Source organism: Mustela erminea, chromosome 17, assembly GCF_009829155.1.
Source record: "Mustela erminea isolate mMusErm1 chromosome 17, mMusErm1.Pri, whole genome shotgun sequence".
Lineage (NCBI taxonomy): Eukaryota > Metazoa > Chordata > Mammalia > Carnivora > Mustelidae > Mustela > Mustela erminea.
The window spans coordinates 8,717,313-8,740,690 of record NC_045630.1 but is presented as its reverse complement, the minus strand read 5'-3'; the positions used below and the strand labels follow the sequence as shown (position 1 = coordinate 8,740,690).

Sequence of the window (23,378 nt, the reverse complement as noted above, 5' to 3'; positions counted from 1 at the left end):
AAACATCCAATTAGGAGTCAAGTGACTTTGCCAGGGACATTCTAAAATAACTTTCATTATTACGTTCTACCGTCCTGTGATGTGTTATGGAGAAACTTTTATCATAGGTAAGATATTTCTTGTGGGGGGAAGTATTTAATTTGATTTTGGTCTTCACTTTGTGGTGGGTTTAAATACCGGGAGCGTTTTAATACAGCCTTTTTGATTCGTTCATTTTCCATTTCAAAAAGCACCATGTTGTTTTTTGGACTGTAGTGACTTGACTTCTCTGAGTTTCTTCCTAATGAGACCCTCGTAATAGCTCAGGGGTTGGCATACTTTCTTTAAGTTCCAGAAAGGCTTGGGTGCCCGTAGTCGCTTCTGTAATTCCTCTGCTCCGCTCCTGTAGGGCAGTAGATGCCTGAGCTAGAACTTTATTTACCAAAAGAAGCAGTCGGCTAGCTTTGCTCACGGGCCATAGTTTGCTGAGCCCTGGAGTAGCTCATAGAAGGTCGTAGTGAAGTTCATGACACTGTTTTGACTTAGATCGGCCACGTTAAGGAAATGTGCACCATGACACGTTTTGAACATATTCCAAATGTGACTCTCGTACTTTTGTGAAAAGTAAAGCATACAGTAATCTTGACTTATTAAGATTTGATACAGAGTTGCTTAATTTAGTAAATATTAGTTCACTTAAAGTATGATTTGGAGAAATAGAAATCTTTTATGAAATCCCATCTGTACAAAATATATCTCCATACCCTAAAAGAAATCACAGTTACCCCTTGCTCCTGCCTCACTCCTTTTAAACACCTGTGGTTCCTAAGTTAACTAAGCACTTGTCTGGTTCTCTCAGGGTTTTGTTGTCATGTACCTTTAGGCTGTGAATGACCCTAAGGTGTAACCCTCTCACAAAATACTATCACAGTGAGATTTACAGTATGTATGTTTGTATGACATATTATGTGTTCAAGTTTAAAAGAAGCTATAAATACTCTATTTAGGAAAATGAACTATGCAGCTCTGAACCACCAGATCGGGGATGAGCTGATGTCCAAACGCCAAAGTGCACCTGAAGTCTTTATAACCAGGAATGTGACAGAATTAAGCTCCTGTAGTTTAGGTCTGTGTGGCCAAGTAATCCGATGATTTACATGTCTTAAATCTAGATGTTTTTTCAAGAAAGTAGTTCCATGGCATGATGAAACTTACAAGTTATGTTGCGTTTCCAGACTTACTTAGAAATAGTTAGCTCTTCTCTGAGGCTGCTCTCCCCTTGCCTGAAGTGTTATCTTTTATGGATTCTAGTTGTAGCGAAAAGGGGGGTGTTTTCTCGATTTAAGGAAGTGAGAATCATTTGGAGGGACTCAGTGACTTTCAAAATGCTTGAAGCAGGAACTGTTAACCTAAAGAAACAAGGGAAGGAATGCCTATTTGATCACCAGGATCGATTAAGGAATGATATAATGGGGATGGTCTTGGTCAGTAGTCTTTGTCAGTCATTCCTTCTGAGATGAATGGACATGTTGGTATATCAAAGTTCATTTAATAAGAGTTTCATTGCTGTGTCCTTTCTGATTCTTAAACAGAATTTTGGTATGTATGAATACCAGACCATGTAGTTACCATATGCATATCCACTGACTTCACTAGACAGTGAGGTGGCCTCTGCTCTCTTAAGTTTACTTTTTTAAAATATCGTATTTAACTTCATTATTAAAATATAGTATTAAATATAGTATTAACTTCAGGTCTAAGTAATTATATAACAGAGGACAGAAGCCACAAAACACACACCGGGAAGAATACACGTAATGTTAAAAGCCAAGCCTTCAGATTTATACACGTATTACTGGTATCCGTAGCACACAGGCGTATGCGTAATAGAGTGAGATCCTGTAGGTGGGCGGAGATTTCCGGTTGTTCCTACTCGGCAGGTGAGGTCACGGAAACCCGGAAGGCTAGCAGGTGTCCTACCTGAAGTCCAGGACTAGGTTGGTGACCTGGGCAAGATTATGGGACCACGGATCCTTGCTCCAGGCCCGGCGTCCTGCTCCTTACACACCCTCTGCCTTTGTAGAGCTGAAATCTTCATGGAGAAAGAACGCATTAGATGAACTCTGGGAGATCTTTGTAAATCTAAAAGTCGAATGAAGCTGCTAAAGATACGAGATTGGATGTTTTCAATACATTTACACCAGATACATCAAAAACCGCATCATCAGAACTGATTTAGGAACCAGTTTAATTTATCAGGCTCAGATTTGTCTTGATCCTCTCCTTACTAATGAGCTCATGTTTATTCAAATGCAAACCCATCCGAAGCCCGTCATAGCTGTGCCTCCCAAGAAAATCCGTACCTGTTTGCTGACACCCCATGTATCATGGGAGGGCAAGACTTACTTCATTTGCAAGTTAATTTAAGATATTTTATCAGTTCAGAGTTCCTAATAAGTTGGTGTTCATGGCAGCAGATAAATTACTACGATCTTTGTGACACTTCTAAAAGTAAGTTTGCTTAGTTCATCAATATTTGCCATAACACGAAATTCTCTCTTAGGACTCAGATCCCTTGTGATTACTTAGGGAAAACTAGTATATGTTCATGAGAGCATCAAAATTTGAAGAAATCCCTATTAAGATTCTGTCAGCAATGCAAAATATTTCGAAATCTTCCTTTCTGCTTAGTTCTTACTTTGCAGGTGAAAGATTTCTTTTCAAAGGCCACGCCATCCAAGTACAGAACAGGCTGAATGGGGGGTGTTTGCAAAGGATACCGGAGTTCTTGAAGATTCAGTTTCTCCGGGAGTTTGTAACAGGGCAAGAAAGGGCAGAAACTCGCATATAAATCACTACAGCATTCTATTGGTGATTCGTCTAATCTTATTTTCTACCTACTTAGAGAGTTTAGTGGTTAATGTAACCATTTACATTATTAACATGAGAAAACAACAAATAGATTTAGGTAATTTCTTGGTCTCCACGTGGGCCCGGAATGATGGGCCGCGAGTCTTCCCCGGCTTCATCCGCTGGCCCGCTGCCCCACACGCACCACAGATAAGCCCGCAGTCTAACCAAAAGCCAATTTATTTTTGCTTTACCTACGGAGTCTCGGGACTCCTCGCCCAGCTCCCACTTCTCACCTGTCACTCTGGATTCTCTCTTCTATAAAAATCTTAAGCCAGTGCTATTAAGAACCCCTTCACCCTCTAAAATTACACTGTACTACTGGGCTGCGTTCTTATGTGTAGTCTAGTTCTTAAGCAGCCTGGCCCCCTAAGTGGGGTCCCCCCACTGTGCAGTAGCAGCCATTTCCAGCCTAGGCGGCATCATAAGTGGAGACATGTTTTCCTTCAGTATTTCCACACACTCTCTAAAGTTCAGGGTTGTTAAGGTCCTGCAGGTCAACTTGTATGACATGTTGGCACTTTGATGGCCCTAAACCCGAGAAGGCGGTGAGCAGAGGACAGATTCCTGACTGCATTCTCGGGCCGGAGGCAGTCTGGGTACCACACAACAGGTTTGGTGTAACTGTGCCAGAATGGGGCGCAAGACGGAGTGGAGGAGATGGTTCATACCCGCGCCAACAGCCATCAGAGCCCTTAGGAACTGCAGTTTTTATTCCTCTGTTTAATCACAGTGCCAGCCAATTAAATAAAATGAAACCTAAGAGATGCCTATGGTAGCTAGACAGTAGCATACACGTCTACATTAGAATATTAGGGAGGGTGCAGAACTTGGCCAGCCTGGCGTACATCCGAGCAAAACTTCCCAGCCTGTGTACCACAGATGGGTTACAGGGGACCCCAAGCCTTGGAGCTCCTGGGCCGGCCAGGTGTGGCCTCAAGCAGCTCGTCCGCCGATGCTGCTCACGTCCGACAAATTTCATTTTTCATTGTACTGGGAAGTGTTGAGAAGCACTGTATTAAAGACAGCAAGGATTTTTAGAGTTTAGTTTTATGCTACACACCAGCAAGAACAAGAAGGAGCAGAGTACTTTCTTGCTATGATTTCTCGTCCACAAAGCACAGAGGGAAAAAAGATGTCCAAATCTACTACATTTTTTTTTTGTATATGCACTGAATTAAGACTTTCTATCAGATAATGGCTGTCTGCTTCTGCGGGGGAAAACATTGCCTTTTTTGAATGGGAACTCTGTGAGCTACAGGTAAATAGTTTCTCTCTCCTCAGAGAATGAACTGTTAGAACGCAGCCCTCTCTAACTGGACAAACAGCAAAAGCATCACTTGGGTTTTTCATGTATAATCTTTTTCTCTCAAACCTCCTATTTGATGTTGTCATTGCTTTTGCTTGTGGATGCATCCGTGGAGCGTAGACATAGTGCCTGCCCTCAGTCTTGGAAACGAAGACTGATTGGAGGTAAAAGCAGATGGATTTGGAATTTATAAACAGAGGGGACCCGAGCAGTCAGCACCACAGGGCATCCTGGGCTTCGCAGCCCACGCAAGCTAGGAGAGCCGCGAGATTGCGGGAAGAGAACCGAGGAGAGATCGCTTGTAATTATTTCATTTCTCCTCGGCACAGAATGTTCGACTAAATCCCCTTTAGAGTTTAATGCATGGAGGAAGTGATTTCCAGGTGATTCTGATCCGCTCTAAGCCATTGATCTTCTTTGAAAAGACTTCCAGGTGATTCCGTACCAGCTCCACATTTATTAATCACGAACCTGGTGGTTCTTCACATTCTGCAGAAACTTGGTTATGCATCTGTGTCAGATTATTGTTTATTTTTTAACAAGACTGCATGTTTGGTTGCCCCGATGTGTCCTTATCCAAGACCAGGTTTGGGGAAATCCTTTCTGTAAAGTGATACGTCTCTGACGACTGTTGATACTTTTTAATGGATAAGTTGTATTTGTCAGTCATGCTTGGTAAGATGACATTTCAGGATGTCCAGAGAGCAAAGTAATTGATGGGAGAAGGTGGACACCATTTAAAACTGGCTCAAAAATACGAAGTATTTATGTTTTGTTGTTTTATTCAGTAGAAATTATTGCATATTGACAGTGTCACTGAGCAGATCAAAGTGTTCTTTTTCTGAACTTTCCCGTGTTGTCTTGAGGAGCACACACCATTGTGATAACTCGTAATTCAAACATTAAACTCTTCACGTTGACTAAATGATCGATACACTTATTGAATGTGTACAGTGTGTCAAGTTCCGCATTCAGTATCTCTAATTCTCAAAGCAACCACATCAGATGCTACTGTTATTTAGCGCTGTTTCATAGACGAGCTTGAGACACACGGAAATCAACAGCGTGCCCAAGGTCTCCCAGGGAGTAAGGGCGAAGCTGGAATTGTCGTATGCGTTCTCTGACTTACTCTCATTATGTGACCTTTTTGCTCTCAGGCAGTGTGCTAGCTCAGCCCACCTCTCACAGTCATCCCTTTGTCTGACCTCATTGCTTCCTTTATTATTGTAATGTTTTTTTTTAAAAGCTGATTTATAAAACAAACAGGATGACAACCTGTTCTGGTTTGCCCCGGACTTCCCAGTTATAGAACTTTGAAGTCCTGCGTCCTGGGAAACCGCCTCGTTCTGGGCAGACTGGGACTCATGGTCCTGCCTCCTGGGAAACCACCTCGTTCTGGGCAGACTGGGACTCATGGTCCTGCGTCCTGGGAAACCGCGGGAAACCGCCTCGTTCTGGGCAGACTGGGACTCATGGTCCTGCGTCCTGGGAAACCGCCTCGTTCTGGGCCGACTGGGACTCATGGTCACGTTCATTGTATTTCCTCCTCCAACCCTACCCTGAGTCTTGGCTCATTCCTTGTCCCTCCACCCCTGGCATCTGAGAATTGATACAGGAGGCTAGAGAACAAGGTGCAACTCGGGATTTTTAAAAAAACACACACACTTTTTGGTATTAAAAAACAATGTTTTTTAAAAACTTCTGTCTCCATTCGCTTCCAAATAGCCTTGTCAAAATGTAGAGAAATGGTAATGCTCTCATGTTTCCATGAATACTCTCCGATGCACGTAATGCATGTAGAGAGGAGTAAGAGAATATACTCCCAACACGGACGGGAGTCGGAGGAGAGGAACCGACTACAGACACACTTTCGTATTCTCTTCAATACTACTATGTTTTATTTGAAGTTTTTATAAGAATTTATGTATTGTGTTAATAAAAGAGGTTTACTAAATACTTTTTAAAAAGACCTTTCAGCATTTTAAGAATTGAATTTGGTTCTGTTTTTATATATGATAATATTCATATATTAAAAGAGTGTGCATATTTTTAACAATGAAGAGAGCAGGACATTGATATTTTCATTCGGCCAAAGCAGCAGACTCTCTGGTATATACTTCTCAGTGTGGCAAGATGGGAGAGGGAAGAGGAGGGTGTTTTTGAGAGAGAAGGAAAAAGGCTGGAAAGCCAGAAGCCTGAAGAAAAAAAAGACCAAAGCAGGGAGTGGTGAACAGAAGAATGGGAAGTAGACAGACTCTTTCTCGATGTTTCTGACTGGTTTCAGTACTCAGGACCTGTTGCCATCTGTGCAAATTAGGCTCGAGTTTTAAGTTCCAGTTAGCAGAGGAGCATAAGGAAGATGCACAATAATCTGAATTTAGGTAAAATAAAAGAACTTCTATTTTTGAAAGTTTCAAAATATATTTAGGGTTCTTTCACCTTCCTGAAGACCTGTGAAGGACAGACTTGCTTCACTGAAGTTTCTACAGTACATGAGACGTGTTCTGAGCATTTAGGTCAGCCAGTGCTGTCCCCACGGACTTAGGTCTGTTCTCCTGTTTCCTTCCGTGACCGTGACTTCCTTAATTATATTTGGTTTCTCATGTATAAGACTTTGGATAATGTGACAAAATATACTATCACATTTTGTATGATTGATATGTTTATATCCTTATATGGAGTTCTGTTTCGAAATTGATAGTGACTTCAGAGTTCAGGTAAGCGCTGTCATATGTCATCACATGAAGGAGAACAAGTCCCCACTCCTTAAATAAGCGAATTGTCATTTCTCCTGCTGATACATTTTTCACATGTTTCTTGTCTATGTGTTTCTTGTGTGAACCTTTAGGTTATACCTAGATGACCAAACAAGCTTAGGAGCCTTGTCTGTATAAGACTATAAGGTCACAATTTAGACCTCATGTGTGTCTCCGTGTGATGATAACCATAAGTTTGGGTTCAGATTGGGAGGAGAAGATCAGTTATTGTTGCTATTTTAAGTTGCACTGATTTTGCACAAACTGCTTCCCCCCCTCATACATTTTTATAATTTTCACTTGAGGCAAATAATCTTGCCACTCAGTTAAATCTTTAAAATTCTCTTTGGTGTTTTTGAATTAGTGGGTTCAAAGAGATTCCAGTTTTATATTATTTGTGCTATATATTTTCATTAACTGTTGAATGTTTGACTTTGATATTCTTTTTCTTTTTATGTTTAAAAGGGTTGGTATTTCTTTATTACAAAGATCTTCAAAAGAGGATATCGCCTTACCTTACAAAATAAGATTTAGGTTTGATTTACAACAACCACCAAAAAACATTTCTGTAAGTGAATATTTTATAATAGCAATAGATTCCCAAGAGCAATTGTTGAAAACCATCTGTATATATCTAGAAGAAGATGCTCGTCTCTTTGGGATTGTTTTGATCACAATGTATTAAGCAAAAAAAAAAAAAAAAAGGATTGCTGTTTGCTTTGAAGTTATTTAGGTTTTAGTTCTCAGAGCTTACACAATAATGGCTCTTACTCCCATTGGTTTAAAAATCAATAATTTTATCATCGTGAAGTATTTGATACAACATATTTCTTTTTACACATGAGTTAGGAAGCTATAGGGTTTGTAAGTGCTGCAAGTTCTATTAACTACAGCTACGTCCTCTTTCCAAAATATCTTACTCAGCATTCCATAATTTTTCAAAACAGTATTTTCCTATTTTTGAAAACTATAAAACAAATTATGTCATTTTTCTTACTACACAGTTGGAGAATTTGATGCTGGATAAAGATGGCCACATAAAAATTACAGATTTTGGACTTTGCAAAGAAGGGATCACAGATGCAGCCACCATGAAGACATTCTGTGGCACACCAGAGTATCTGGCACCAGAGGTAGGCTATGCTTGCATGTGTAGGAGAAAACTAATATGGCCATATGGTTTGCAAAGCAAACCATTTAGCATTAAAAAACGTTGTGCTATCTACTACTTTTTCTTAATTTTAATTCCTGTACAGTTAACATACAGTGTTACAGCAATTTCAGGTGTATAATAGAATGATTCAACATCTCCGTACATTACTCAGTGCTCATTCTGATAAGTGGATTTTTACAAATTCCCATCACCTGTTTCTCCCACGGCGCCCCCCCACCCCGCCACCTACCCACCTCCCCTCTGGTGACCATCAGTGTGTTTCTAGAGTTAAGAGTCTGTTTCTTGGTTTCTCTCTTTTTTCCCCTTCGCTCCTTGTTTTGTTGCTTCAGTTCTACCAACATGAACCACATCTACCTTGCTCTCACTTCTTTAGCGTGGGATTATAGAGCAAGAATATGTAGCAATTAAATTTTTATGAGCACAAAGTGCTAACTTCAGTAGAGTAAGTTACTTTTTGGCCACATGTATTTTATTTCTTGATGATGCCCATTTTGATTCATTTATTAAAATCAAATAATTGGGCAGCGTCTGCAGGAGTGTTTGCAGTTTTTAAGGCATCTTGAATTTTCCTTTGAAATAAAGAAACAATGACAATTGACATTCACAGTGTCCGTGAGTGTCCACACTTTATTACTGGGAAGTATTTTATAAGGAAGGTTACTGAAAGAACAGGAGCTACATCTTGGAATTCACGCCAAGATGACGTGGACCCCCCCATGCTGAGGGTTCCATAATCATTCGTTAATTTGTGTTCAACGAATATTATTATGTGTCTGCTGCACGTCAGGCCTTTGTGCGGGTGATGGGGCTACAGGACCACGACACAAAAGACCCCGCTCTCTGGAGCAAAACAAGGTGAAGAAATCAATGCCCTAATGTCATCTAATGGATATAAGGGCTGGGGAGAAAAATAAAGCTGGATAAAGGGAAGGATGTGGTGTGGTGGCTATTTTAGATAGAGATCAGATTACTCTGGCCTTGTAACAAAGGGCTCCAAATCCTAGTGGTAACAACAGGGCTTTTGTGTGCTCTTTGGTTCAGAGTCGGGGCGATAGCAGGGATGGCTAATCGCTGCCTCGCAGCACGTGGGGCCTCAGCCAGACGGACTTCACAGCGGCGGGGTGCTGTGGCCGGAGGCTGCGGGGTGCTGTGGCCGGAGGCTGCGGGGTGCTGTGGCCGGAGGCTGCGGGGTGACTGTGGCCGGAGGCTGCGGGGTGACTGTGGCCGGAGGCTGCGGGGAGGGCATCCTCACTCATCCTCTGACAGTCAGTGCCCCGCCTGCTGCTCCCCTGACAGGCACCTGGAGCCTTGACCTAGAGCCTCAGCCTCGCCCTGTGGTCCAGACTTCCCCGGCCTCAGGTTCCACCGGGAATGTCTTAGGGAGTGAATCAAAAGGTGCTTCCTCTTGTTTTGTTTTGTTTTGTTAGGTTTTTGTTGTTGTTGTTCACCTAGTAAACCATTAAGAAATGTTTCATTAGTTTTTTGCAAATCCCTTTTCATAGTATATTTTTAATAATTTTATCAGAGTACAGGCCACCCACCCTGACCTTCAGCAGTGGTTTGTATTATGTTCACAGTGGCTGTGACTGTCACCACTGTCTAATTCCAGAGTACTGTCATCACTCTGACAACAAAACCCACCATTATCTCCTCTTCCTCCCCAGGCAGCCACGATCCACTTTCCGTCTCTATAGATGTACTCTTCTGGACATTTCATGTCAGTGGAGTCCTATAATAGGGAGCCAGTTGTGTCTGGCTTCTTTCACGTAGTAGGTTTTCAAGATTCATCGATGTTTTTAGCATTTTCTTGGTACTGCATTCCTTTTAATGGCCAAATAATATTCAGTTGAATGGATATGCCACAATTTGTGTGTCCATTCAGCCATCAACGGACATTTGCTTTGCTTCCAGTTTGGGGCTATGATGCTGCTGCGAACACTCGTGCATGCGTCTCCTCTTATGGCCTGGTTCCAGAAACCACCCATCGTCTCGGTCATAGGCTTCCTATGACTTCCTGTCATAGCCGACACCAGTTGAAGGCGTAGTCACACCGATCCCTGCTTCCCCATTGTAGAAGACCCTGGGAGACAGGAGATAACTGCTGCACCTGTCTTTAGGAGATACTGTCTTCTCCGAGCAGGATGTGTGGGGAAGTGATGGTCAAGCAGACAGCTGAATGCTAAGGAGGAGGCAGCTATTGCGGAAGTGGAGAGGACCAACTTTCCAGACGCAGAGAGCAGATAGTTGAAAACCCTGAGGCAAGAATGCGCCCAGTTCCTCCCTCAAACTCTAAGAAAGTTGGTGTGGCTGGATCCAAGTTGGGAGGCATTGATCTTTGATGGGTGGATAGTAGCTTCTCGAACATCTGCTAGGCATGCGTGCTGCATGTTTGCAGTGACCTTTTGCAATAGCATCCCTGATGGTTCTTTTAAAGGTGAGGGGACGGAGGATCAGAACTTCTTTGTAGTGGAGTCTGTACACCGCAGGGAGTTGTCCGAGAGAGGATCCACCTTATAAAGGCCACTCTTCCTTTTTTAACTACAGATATTACAGCCTCCAAAAGCCACAATTTCAAGACCGCTTATAGGTGTAAATAATTGTCATTTTTAAGGTGAATGCTTTACAAATGCTCAAAAGGAAAAGGTAATTAAAAGAAATTAAGGAGTAGGAATACACCGAGAACCCTAGCATGCCCCGTACCTGTAGTAACTCATATCAGTTTGTTAATATAATGGTTTTTTCAATTAGATAGTAAATATACATTTCAAGAATATTGTGTTATTATAAAGAAGAGCTAATAATTTGAAATACAGTACGTTTCTAAATATTATTTTCTTGAGGGCTGCCAACAATATTATTTTCTGTTGTAAAATCTAGAAGTTTAAGATCCTCCCATTTTTGTGGTGATTTGAGTAAAATTTTCAGAACCCTGTTCCTTATTTATTCAAATATGAGATCATATTTTCTAGAATAGGGTTGTTTTTGTGAATGTTATGAAAAACAAATCCTTTGTTTCTCTGGAGTTCAAGTAACCCCTACGATCCCTGGGCCACAGATGCTGCCATCCTGTATTGAGAATAACAGAATTAGTTGTGTCACAATTAGTGGAAATTATTTCTGAAGAAGATAAACACATCTCATTTCATTGAGAAGCAGATGATCTAACAGACAAAGATCCTGTTTTACATGCTTAATGTCATCCGCTGAAGAACAAAACCAAGAGTTTCACAAAGAAAAATACAGTTGTTTCTAAAGTGAAATTTTACAATCCCAAGAAATTATCAATTCTTTCTAAAAACAAGTAAGAAACATTTTTGTGTACCTTTTTTTTTTTTTTTTTAAATATCGCAGACGTCTGGTCTGTAACAGCAATTTCTGTACCCATGGCTGATGTGTGTTGATCCATAATTACAGTCTCAACCCGTCTTTTTTCCGTCACTGTTGTTACCATTTGGGGATGACAATTCCTGAAACAGCTAACTTCTCATGCAATTTAAATTCTTCCATTTTAAGTATTTGTGTCAATCATGGCATTTTTGTTAAATAGGGTAATTTTGAATGTGTTTACTCTTACTTTGAAGACAAAAAATTTTAAGCCCTTTCCTCCGGTCTCCAATACGGACCGTTTCACTGGAGAACACTCTTGTTCACTCAAGAGATACTTACAGAGTATTTATTTTAGGGGTCATGCATTGTGTTCGGGGCTGGGAATACAAAGATAGTAAGAAATGGTTTTTGTCCTCAAGCAGCTTGCTGTTTGCTAGGGTGATAAGAGACAGAAAACAATCATTACTGTGCAAGAAAATAATTGCTTTCCTGGAGTTGTGCCCAGGCTCGTGCCCAGGAGAAGGAAGGGTGTGTCAGCCTGCAGGAAGGGTCCAGTGGCCTTGAACGGGGAGCAGGAAGACAGGAGGCTGGACCCAGGGATGGGGACTAAAATGCAAAGAAGTTTAGCTTTGATCTCTTGCATAAAGGAAAGTCACTTTGGAATTGAGAACAAGGCAATAATGTGATCAGACAAACATGATCAGAGTCAGAGGGGTGGGCAAAAGCCTTTCGGATGGTGTCTCTCACTTTTCTTGAACCTTGAAATTTCTAGCACATTCCATCATCAGTGCCAGACTTTTGTCCATGGTATGTAAGTCATAATTGCTTATCAGACCTGGAGTCCATTCCTGATTACTGCTTCTCTTGTGAGTGGCTCCTTGTCAGTGTTGTCTTTTTCTATACGACACTTGTTTACACCTTGTGGAGAGAGCTCAGGGCCTCCTTGGAGATCAGGTCAAAAACTGATTGTTAACTATCGGACATGTCAGACTCATAGCTGGTGTTAAAGACAAATTTTAAGTAAACTTAAGTTTCTTTTTGTGGCAGAGAACCCCGGAAAAGATGACTCTTACAGTATAAAAATGCCATTTATTGGAAAAAGAGTATTTACAAGTATTTGTTCTCTTACCTCTTTTGGTGAAGAATTAGGGATATTTATTGGTAAAGGAAAAAAAAGTCTTGTCTTTTTTTTTTTAAGAGGTTGGAGAAACACAGTGCCAGCAGGCATATAAAGTATGCATTTAGTGTCCCTCCATCTCTAAAAACACATTCGTATCCGTGGTTTTAAATGAACATGTTTCTGCTCTTTCTTACATTAGAAAGAAAGAAACCTTTACCTGCCATACATTATGGACATTAAGATATTTTGAGGGGATTTTTGTTTTTGAAATCTCTACTGTCTTTTCTACCTAGAAATTATAAAAGAAATTGGAAATCACATATAAAATCTTACTGTTAAATTTTATTATTTGATTTGGCTCTCATTGGATCCAAACCATTTTATGCAGTGCTAATTATTTAGTCTCAGCTTTGCTCTTGAGTTAGCAGTACCTGATCAACTTTCCAACTGTAAAACAGTTTGAAAATCAAATGTAGCTTACATGCAAGACCCAACAAAATTAAAAGTGTTAAGTACGTTTTGGCAGTTCACTTTTATTATGCCCAGTCCTCAAATGTACCAGCAGATAATCATCTGAATGTTAGTTATTTTTCACATGCTTATGTGATCACACAAAAAGTACATGCTAAAAAGAAGCAGATGGTGACAGATGGGGAAGGTTGAATAAGGTGGTTTTGGAAACCTAGAGAAATGCACTTCTGTAATAGTGTAAAAATAAAAATTATTTGATAATCAAGTTAGAACTAACAAAAAGATTGCAGAAAAATGGCTTGACTATTGGAAAATGCATGGTACTGAGTTGTGGTTGCTGTTCAGAAAAAAAAAATATATATATATATACAGAATTTGATTTCACGTAAGTGTAAAATTTTTTTTCCATTGCCTAAAGATGCATTGTTTGATGTGTTCTTCATTTTCAGATCCTCTTTCTTAGAAAACAGTCACTCGCTGTCATTTTATTCAGCTGGCTTTTGAAGCCTATTACCTTTACTACTTCCTTAGAACATGTAATTTGAAAATATCTGAAATTTTTGCTGATAACTTTGAGAAAAAGATTTGCTCGAAGTTCTCTTGATGCTGTAGAGGGTGTAGCACAAATGGACATTAAATTTCATACAAATTTAAAGCCAGAGACGTACAATTCCTTCTTTAGAATGAGCTGGGAGCATCCACAAATTCAGGGTAATGGTAGTTGCTGGCACCCAGTAGTATAAATGGGGTGGGGAGAGCATTTAGAACCCAACTTGATTAAAATGTATGACATGGAATTGTATGTATTTATCTTAAATACAACAAAGAAGAGATACTGTAAAAGACATAATTTCCTGGGCTCTGTCAGTATTTTCTTTAAAGATTTTTATTTATTTGCCAAGTAGAGAGAGAGATCACAAGTAGGCAATGAGACAGGCAGAGGCAGAGAGAGAAACGGGCTCCCCGCTAAGAAAGGAGCCCGATGTGGAACTCGATCCCAGGACCCTGGGTTCATGACCTGAGCCGTAGGCAGCCGCTTAACGGACTGAGCCACCCAGGCGTCCCTGTCGATATTTTCTTTAGATCTTAAGAGAAATGAATGAGTCCAAGGGTAACATGTATTTGCACATGTATCTGTAACATGTATCTGTAGGTAAAAATAGGAGCACGCCGTCACAGTTCACTTAGCCCTCGGACAAAACTCTCCCGCTGTCTAACAGATTGTGAAACTAAGTCTTCAAATGCCTAAGCATTTTGTAAAAACAAAAAGTTTTAGTAACCCTTTTAAAACTATGTACCTCCCTCATATTTTATTTGTTAATAATTCCTATAACACATGACCTCTTAAGGGCTTTTTGAAAACCTTTATCCTCCTGCATGGCTCTGAGAAGGACCCATCAATAGTAAGAGGGAAGTTACGTGAAGGAACCCGGTGATTAGTTCAGGTAGAGGTTGTCCGCTCACATATAAGGAGGTTGAAGGGCCTTTAACTGCCATGAGTTGGCTTACTATTTACACTTATTTGGGGGTAATAGTAAAAATCATCCCACTTTCTCCCCAAATTGGATATTACTTAAATATGAGTGAAAATAATATTTCTAGTTCAGCCTTGACCATCTCTCAGTATCACTCAGTTGTGGCTCCTCCTTCCTTAGAGGTCCGTCCGCTCCTGCAGCCGCTAGTTTTCACCGAAAGTTCTTTTCAGTGTTGTTTGGTCTTCTGGCTTTAACAGTAGGAATATTCGCATTCAGTGCTTTGGAATGATTCTAGGTTAAGCACAAAATTTAATTTGAAATTCTCTGGAGCATGAGAACAGAGACAGAACTCACCGTAGCTGGGCTCACACGAGTGACGATAACCTGTAGTATTTCACAGTAGCTGTTTTGACGCAGGTGACAAAGGCCCAGTTTCTGGAAACCCCTTGACTGCTGCTGCTCCAGGGCAAAAGGGAAGTCGAGAACTCTGGGAAAATGTGCTCCTTCAGTGCAAACAGCGTTTACACGCTCAGTCTCTTAAGAGTTAATGAGCACTTGAGAACCGGGTATAAAAGAAGTGTCTAGGAAGAAAATACCAAGAAACCGTGGAATTCATGATTGTCATGAAATACAGACTTCTAAAGCTGCAGTACATTTTAGAATCTGGATTGGAAGACTTAACAGATCTTTTTTTTTTTTTTTTTAAGCAGATTCCTAGGATATGAAGAATAAGGATTTCCATAAATGATAAAGTATAGAAACGTATGTTTATATAGAAAACACACACATATCCGTTACCTGAAATACAAGGTTACCAGGAAAAAAATTCTTTTTTGAATTAGTGGTAAATTGGTTCATCCAAGTTCGCAGTTTACTTTCACAACATAGGTGTGCAGACAGTTTGTTTGGATGTTTAATTTTTTCCCCCATCTGTTCTGTCTGGATTATTGATTGAGCAGCAAGCCACTCCGGGGCAGACATCCCCTCTGAATAATTGCTTGCCTTGGGTGCATCGCGTGGCCGGGCAGCCAAGCCGAGGGAGGTGTTCCTTCAACCTTCCAGCAAATTCTAGCTGGTAAAAGAACACTGGAGTAAAGATGGTTTTTGAAAGTGCCCGTGCACCAACTAAATATTTACACTGGGAATTTTAACTGATGGTATCATTTTAAAATTCATAGTTTATTATTTAACATCATCCTTGAAATTAGTAACCATTCAAGAGCCACTCATGCCGATTTTTGTTCAACTGCCCTGGCTGTTTTGTACAGCGCCTACATCGGCTATTACCAAATATTAACCAGATGTTACCAGAATATTTAATGGTAATGGATACCTGCTGTGACCTCCTTGAAACCGCTTTTATTACATCAGAAAGTGAAGCAGTCTCGGGCTTCTGGTAGAAAAATGGAAACTAAGCCTTGTTTCCCAGCATTTGGGTGCCGTTTGGATATCGACTTCATGTGACCTCTTCTCATTGTTGAATATTTACATTACCTCTGGTGTTCCAAATCACCTCTTGTCCTTGCTGTCTGTCTTTTGCGTTAGATGTAGTCACAAAGTAGATCTACATCTGTGATGACCGAGACAGTAGGGCACAAAGGAAATCCCAAATGTCCACATTAGCTTTGAAACCTTGAGTTCAGTTGAAAACATGAGTAACAGTGATTTTGTGGAAAAGAGACACTTTCTTTAGGCTAATCCTTCAGGAGAAGTCTTTCAGTGGATTATATTTCTCTAGGAGCAGGTTTTGATCTGCATTTATATCTAAATTATATGATAAGGCAGGTGGTAATGGAGTTGAAACGCACTTTGCCATCATTGTGCCTCTGTGGGACCAATAATCCCACCTTTTGGATCTGCCCTCCTGTGACCAGGAAGTAAATTAGGCTTTTTTCGGGGGGGGCGGGGAAGAAAAAATCATCAGAGGTAGGCAAAAGGGATTGCAGCTCTTAGTTTAAGGAATGTAAATTTTATATGTTACTGTAATTTGGGGAAAAATACGTGCTTTGAGTAAGGGAGGAAAATTATCTTTAGAAAATAATATAAAAGAAGCTGTGGATTTTAATTTCACTCTGGAGTTTCTAGAGTCTTTGGACGTATTGTGTTTCAAGATAATTTAGATTTAGGGGGAGAGGAGGGATGTCTGAACAATGGTAACATGTTTTATATTCTGTATCTTCATGTAGAATATTATAATCACGTTTCTTTTTATTTCTTATATATTTCATCTTCCAGCTGTTTAGAGGTGGGAGTTGAACAGAAATCTTTCTTTTTAATTGAGAACAAAGACCTCTTAGATTAAGAGGGCTGGCTGTGTTTTTAGGTTTTTTTCCTCCTCAACATTGCTGGACTTCACATGTCAATAAGATATAATATATCACATCAGATTTGTTCAGTTCAAAGTAATACAGCAAACAGTCCTAATTGTAGCATGATGTATCTATATATTCATTAAAACGCGTATGTTCAGAAGCAAAACCACTTATTTTGAGAATCAGTGTTCATTTTATAAAACGAAATGAAAAATTTATTTTATCAAACAGATTTTTTTACAATGCAGTTTTATTTTTCAGTTGCTTATTTCTCTTCAAAAATAAAACCCTTTTTTTATGTACTCACTTTCCTTTCTGGCAGCAAACCAGGTATTTAAACAAAAATAAAGGATTGCCAGTTTTGCCAGCTGGGGATGAGAACCCGGCTGGTGAAATGTGGGTTCGGGAAGCAGTTAATCCAGCTTTTATGCTTTTTATGGTTTTATGAAAAAAGAGGTTAAAAACCACATTTGGCTCTTTTTCGCGTGTGCCACTGTTTTGTTGGTGTTGTAGGAATTGAGTAAAAGGTTACTTAGATTTTAAAATTGTTTGTCATTAGGTGAAATCCTGGATCTATTAGATTCAGGCCCACAAACAGTACGTTCTACTAATTGGACTGGAGATAGATTCTCGAATAATCCATAGTCCCTGGTATTTAAAAATCATACATACAGCATTTCCTTTCACTGAAGTAATAAGTACACAAGCCGAATTCTTTCTGCTGTTTTAGGTTATTTCTTGTTTCTGTTTGTTTTTATGTTACTCATTTTGAACAAGTAGAAATTTGAAATATTTTTAGCCAAGGATGAAAACTAGAATTTGTTGTTCTTCCCCAAAATATTTTGCTTAGTTTGTTACTCTACAAAAGATTTTTTGGAAGAACATAGGAACTGGACTTGTGTTCATATCTTGCTAAGACAGATCCTGTGTCGCCTTGGAACTGGGATCAACTGAATTAAAAATCTTCTCATAACATTTGAAAGACACTGAAATAACTGCTAAGTAACGTAGTTTTTCTCAAACTTACATTCTCCATGCATATAAATACCCTGTCTATCAAGTGCCTTTCATAGTATTGCTAGGTAATCGAAATTTAACTTTCAAACATGCCATGTGCAATTCTATGACATTATTGGTCAATTTTAAATAAAAGTACATGTGCATCATCTCCAATAACTGATTTACTTAACTCTAAGAAAGTTTGGAACATGTGCACCACTTTGTTCTGCGTGAAATTCTTACGTAATCAGTTACAAGATTTTTTATTTGGTAAATTTCATGGGTGTGGTTTTCTTGCTCTATCTATCCCAAAGCTAGGAGAATCAGATCAAGTAGGCTTTAAGATTATTCAGATATAGTAATTTAAAATAAAATACTGAAAGATTCTGGGGCACCTGGGTGGCTCATTCGGTTAAGCATCTGCCTTCGGCTCAGGTCCTGATCTCAGGAAAGTGGGGTCAAGTCCTGCGTAGGGCTCCATGCTCAGCGGGGAGCCTGCTTGAGAGTCTCTCTCTCCTTCTGCTTCTGCCCCAATCCCCACTTGTGCTCTCTTTCTCTGTCTCTCAAATAAATAAATAAAATATTAAAAATATAGGAAGATCTAAATAAATGAAAAAAATTGCATTGGCTGAGGAACATACCTAATATAAAGGGAAAAATCGACATTTTCCTGGGACAAATGATGAAATATTATGCCCCGATTTGAATAGGTCGCTCTAACATAGTCTGACTGATACCACCGTATCCTTTCTTTCTAAATTTGTTTTGCATGAGATGTATTTTGTGAAATAAATTTAAGGGCACATGCCAGAGAGATATTACACCGTGATTTTTGTTGTTTATGTTTAACAGAAATTTTATCGTGAGGTACTAATAAAGCTTTGGACACACCCCAAACAGTAAATCTTTATATTTGCTTTGTGGAGTATTTCTTTAAAGAGTATAAACACGCAGGGCCCTCCAGAAGTTTTCAGCTCACCTGTCCTGCTCGCTGCGCCCTGAACCTGTCTATGTGACTCTGCGTACATGACTCCTGTCCTTACAGTTGGACTCAAGTTCCTTAGTGCTTCTCCACGGCTCCTCATACACTCGATCAGCAGGACTTAACCTCCCAAGTTACTTGAAGTCCATGTAGTGGACCCGAGTGAAAAACTAAGTAGGCCTATGAGAAAACATGCGAATACGCAAACCATTTTCGCTTGAGCCTTCGTCGTCATTCGCTTGGAATATTCTGCGTGGCCTGACCCTTTTCTCCTACACTGGCCACTTCAAGACGTGGATTGAACAGATACTTCCCATATCCGGTGTGATTCATATCTTTTGTGGGATGCTTTCTAGTTTGAATGTCCAGGTGTCAGGATAGCCCATCCAGACTTTGCAAGTTAGGATTCACGTTGATGTAAGAAGAGAACGTTAGAGGCAGGCTGCTCTAAAAGCTCGTGTGTAATAATGCATTTGTTCACTGCTTTCCCTCTTAGGTGTTAGAAGACAACGACTATGGCCGAGCCGTGGATTGGTGGGGCCTGGGGGTTGTCATGTATGAGATGATGTGTGGGAGGCTACCTTTCTACAACCAGGATCATGAGAAACTTTTTGAACTAATACTAATGGAAGACATTAAATTTCCTCGAACCCTCTCTTCAGATGCAAAATCACTGCTTTCAGGGCTTTTGATAAAGGATCCAAATAAACGGTAAGCCACAAGTAACACTTGATGGGTTATGGATGGATGTGGGTAGAGGCTGTGATACGGAGACTAATTCAAATATAACTAACTCCAAGAACAGTGTATTTGGTGTAGACATCGTCCCACTGAAATACTGACTTATTTTTAACTGCATAATACAGAACATTGTAAAAATTTCTTCAACTCTTTCTTAACTTGGAAATTTTATGCAGACTTTACCAAATAAGGATTGTGAGAGGTTTTCTTAACCATATTGTGAGTGAACAATTTCTTAATTGCCCTGGTACTTGTTATTGTGGGGATTGAAGTATCCCTTTTTTTTTTTTTTCCCTTTCAGTCTCTGGGCCTTTTTATTTATGCTAATTTACAGAATAAAAAAGATAGAACCAGCTCTTTACTCTCCTCCCATGCCAACCTGTATTAACAATCAGACTACTTTTTGTGTGTTGGCCATTCGAAGATACACTTCTCTGTGTACTGCCGGAGAGGGTTAAGTGCAAAATACCTTTACATAGTTTGTATTTCTTTTGTAGCTACAGCTGTGACCTGAAATATCCTACAGCCCTTTGCTTAATTAATCAGTGAGCTCAGTGTTCTCTGTTCACGTTTCTATATTCATTTACACATAGAATTTGTAAGTCATGTATGGAATGACTATTATTGTAAAAACGTCCCTTAATCTCTTTTATACGTATGGCCGTCCTTTCCCGTAGATGAGTAGACGTCCCAGCGTTGCTCTAAAAATCACTTTGATATTAAACATCTTGAGGATAGATTTCAAGATTTTATTGTCAAATCTTCCCTCCCATAATGTGTTTTTGCACAGTTCTGGGTTTTTTTTTTTTTTTTTCTGCTCATTATGTATTTGTTGACAGACTGAATTAATGAAAGAAGGAATAAAGGAATCCTAACATGTGGGTTTTGTTTACATTAGCGATGGTTTCCATCACACACTTGTAGCCTCTAAACTTTATGAGGGGCATGATTTTACCCTTCAGCAGAAATAAGCAAACGTAGTAAAAGAGACACCATCCTTTTGCCTCTTGAAGACCCTTTCAAAAATGTGTTTTATGATCCTAGTAATGGGAAGCTTACTTCGTGTTTGTAGAGTGGCTTTAAGTGTTCTTTTTTAGGGCATTTGCGTATCTGTGGTCCTCTTTGCTGTTTCTCTCGCCTTCTAGAGTTGATAGGTAGGTTTCTCATTGACATTTGACTGAGGGCAAAACTGAGGCCTGGAGAGGGTTAAGTAATTTATGCTCCAGAAAATTCCTGTAGAACAGGAGTAATCAACTTTCTTGATGCCCACTTGGTATTTCTGTTGTATCTTATTTGCAATGCAGCCGCTTCTCAGTGGGTTCAGGTTTTGAAATGTGTTCTACTGAGTGTGATTATTTCACAATTCATGTAGCAGACAGCACTTGGTAATAGATGATCTTTAAGCAGAGCTAGGATTTCCATTATATCTGCTTGATTTGGGGTTCTAATATTTGGCTTGGATTTCAAGGGCAATGAATTTTTAGCCTATCCTTTTGTGACTTCTCCAGGTAACTCTGACAGCCCTTGCCTTTTTGGCCCCCCCTCTATAAGTAGCTGGTGGAACAACCTTGCATTTGTGGTTCTCATGCCTGTGTCTCATTCATTTTCCTGTTTGCCGCCCCTGCCCCCCACCGTGGGATAGCACATAGTGGATACTTAGTAATTGTTGAATAAGTAGGTAAATTTCTAGATTGTTAGTGGGCTGTATGTAGGACAACTGAAGGTTTGTCCATCCAGAGGTTGGTATTATCTAAACGGATGACAGGGGGTTTGCAATGATTGGCTGTTTTCATTTAAGGTAGATAAGCGCCTCCACTATTGCATTAAAGTATCTGGAATGGGGCGCGCCTGGGTGGCTCAGTGGGTTAAGGACTCTGCCTTCAGCTCGGGTCATGATCTTCGGGTCCTGGGATGGAGCCCCACATCGGGCTTTCTGCCTGGCAGGGAGCCTGCTTCCTTCTCTCTGCCTGCCTCTCTGCCTACTTGTGATCTCTGTCTGTCAAATGGAATAAATAAAATCTTTTTTAAAAATAAATAAAGTATCGGGAATGCGAGGGTAAGTGAGATGAAGTTCTGCTGTCACTGTTCATAGAATAATGCAGGACAGGGAACGCGTACTTACAGCTCAGCTCCACCTACATTTGCATGTTGGAATTACTAGCTCTTTCTAGGGGGCTAGGTGGGTTGGGGTCCACGGGGGTTGTTCATGCAGAGAAATTGCCATGAAAAGGAATCTAGAATTGTGAATGAACATAGTATTTGATAAGTCCAGCGGCTAGCGTGTAGAGTATGAGTTGGGTAATGTTGGGAGATAATGCTGAAATGGTAGACTGCAAAGACCTTCTGCTTCTTAGAGAATATTTACCCTTTATTTGGAAGGAGATGAAAAACCACCGAATTATGAAGTAAGAGATGGTGTAATCTGATTTGTGCTGTGAAAGATAACACCAGCAGCTTCGTCATGGATGGATTAGAACAGGGAAGGGGCAGGGGCAGGTAGGCAGAGCCGTTGAAAACGCATGTGGAATTGTCCAGGGAAGAGATGGGGTCCTTCCAGAGGCAGTGGTCGAGGAGCAATCAATCGGAATTTGTGGATAATTGAATAGAAATAATGAGGAAGTGGAAGGAGTTGGGGGTTCCTCTGCGTTTCCAGCTCAGGTGACTCTTCCGGAGATTGGGGTGTTAATTAGCAGACAGGGAGCACAGGCAAAGGAGCCTGTGGGAAGGATGCTGATACTCACTTCGGCTGTACCGAGTCAGATCTGTGAGAAAACCTAGATGGAAATGTGAAGACAGCAGCTCAGAACTGTACCAGTCTTAACAGATACACAGTGGCTGGATATATGGTTTGGGGCCCCATCGATGGCCAGAGGCAGCTGGAGCCCTGAGAATAGTGGGGGAGTCTAGGCCAAAGGGAAGAAGGCCTAGGACAGTATCCTGGGAAACATCAGAATTCAAGAGGTAGAAAGAAGGGAAAGAGGCACTAAAGGACCCTGAAAAGTCTTTGGAAAGATAGTAAGATGACATGACGATGCACCTCATTATTTTTCCTCTTCAACAGTTTTAAATACTGATGAATTGGGGTACCTGGGTGGCTCAGAGGGTTAAAGCCTCTGCCTTCGGCTCAGGTCATGATCCCGGAGTCCTGGGATCAAGCCCTACATCGGGCTCTCTGCTCAGTGGGGAGCCTGCTTCCTCCTCTCTCTCTCTCTGTCTCTCTGCCTACTTGTGATATCTGTCTGTCAAATAAATAAATAAATAAATAAATAAATAAAATACTGATGAATTTTCCTGATATTCTTTACCGTCAGTTCTACCAAAGGGTCAACTACCATTTTGCCTTTACTTTGTATTCTCCATCATTTTGCTCATTCTCTTGGTATCTCCTTTATCCTCCTATGCACAGTTGAGAGAAAAGGCATGACCTTGTGCTGCATTCGGTAACACCAGGAAAATACGCATTCCACGATGTTGCTAATAACGAAGAATCCAGAGTAGCTGAGGATTTAGCTTGGCATTCTGGTATTGGAGTTTACTATTCTTAGACATAAATATCTTAGTGCAAATCGTATTTTGATATTATTTTGAAGTCTTAAATTGTATATTAGGGAGTCATTGACATTGAAATTTTTGACAGTTTCACACTTGGAGAAAGCGCGTGTTAAAGAATCTCTCCCAGCTTCTAAAATGGCAGTCTAAGATTATATTCTTAGACTTCGCGTAGTACTCATGGCTGATACTTTAGTTTTTTATGTATTTGATAAATATAGATTAAATGCTGGCAATGTCCAAAGCCAAGCTATTGCAAGAGAACAGAGGGGTG

General features: G+C 40.3%; 1 protein-coding gene across 4 annotated transcripts in view; it reads left to right on the top strand.

Moving 5' to 3' along the window:
* Positions 1-23,378, top strand: part of AKT3 (AKT serine/threonine kinase 3) — a 303,335-nt gene that overhangs the window by 231,545 nt on the left and 48,412 nt on the right. For all 4 annotated transcript variants that reach the window (XM_032317285.1, XM_032317283.1, XM_032317284.1 and 1 more), the window contains 2 exons: positions 7,959-8,087; positions 19,311-19,525. In XM_032317285.1, the coding sequence (XP_032173176.1) occupies positions 7,959-8,087; positions 19,311-19,525 (344 nt within the window). The remainder of the gene's footprint in view (positions 1-7,958; positions 8,088-19,310; positions 19,526-23,378) is intronic.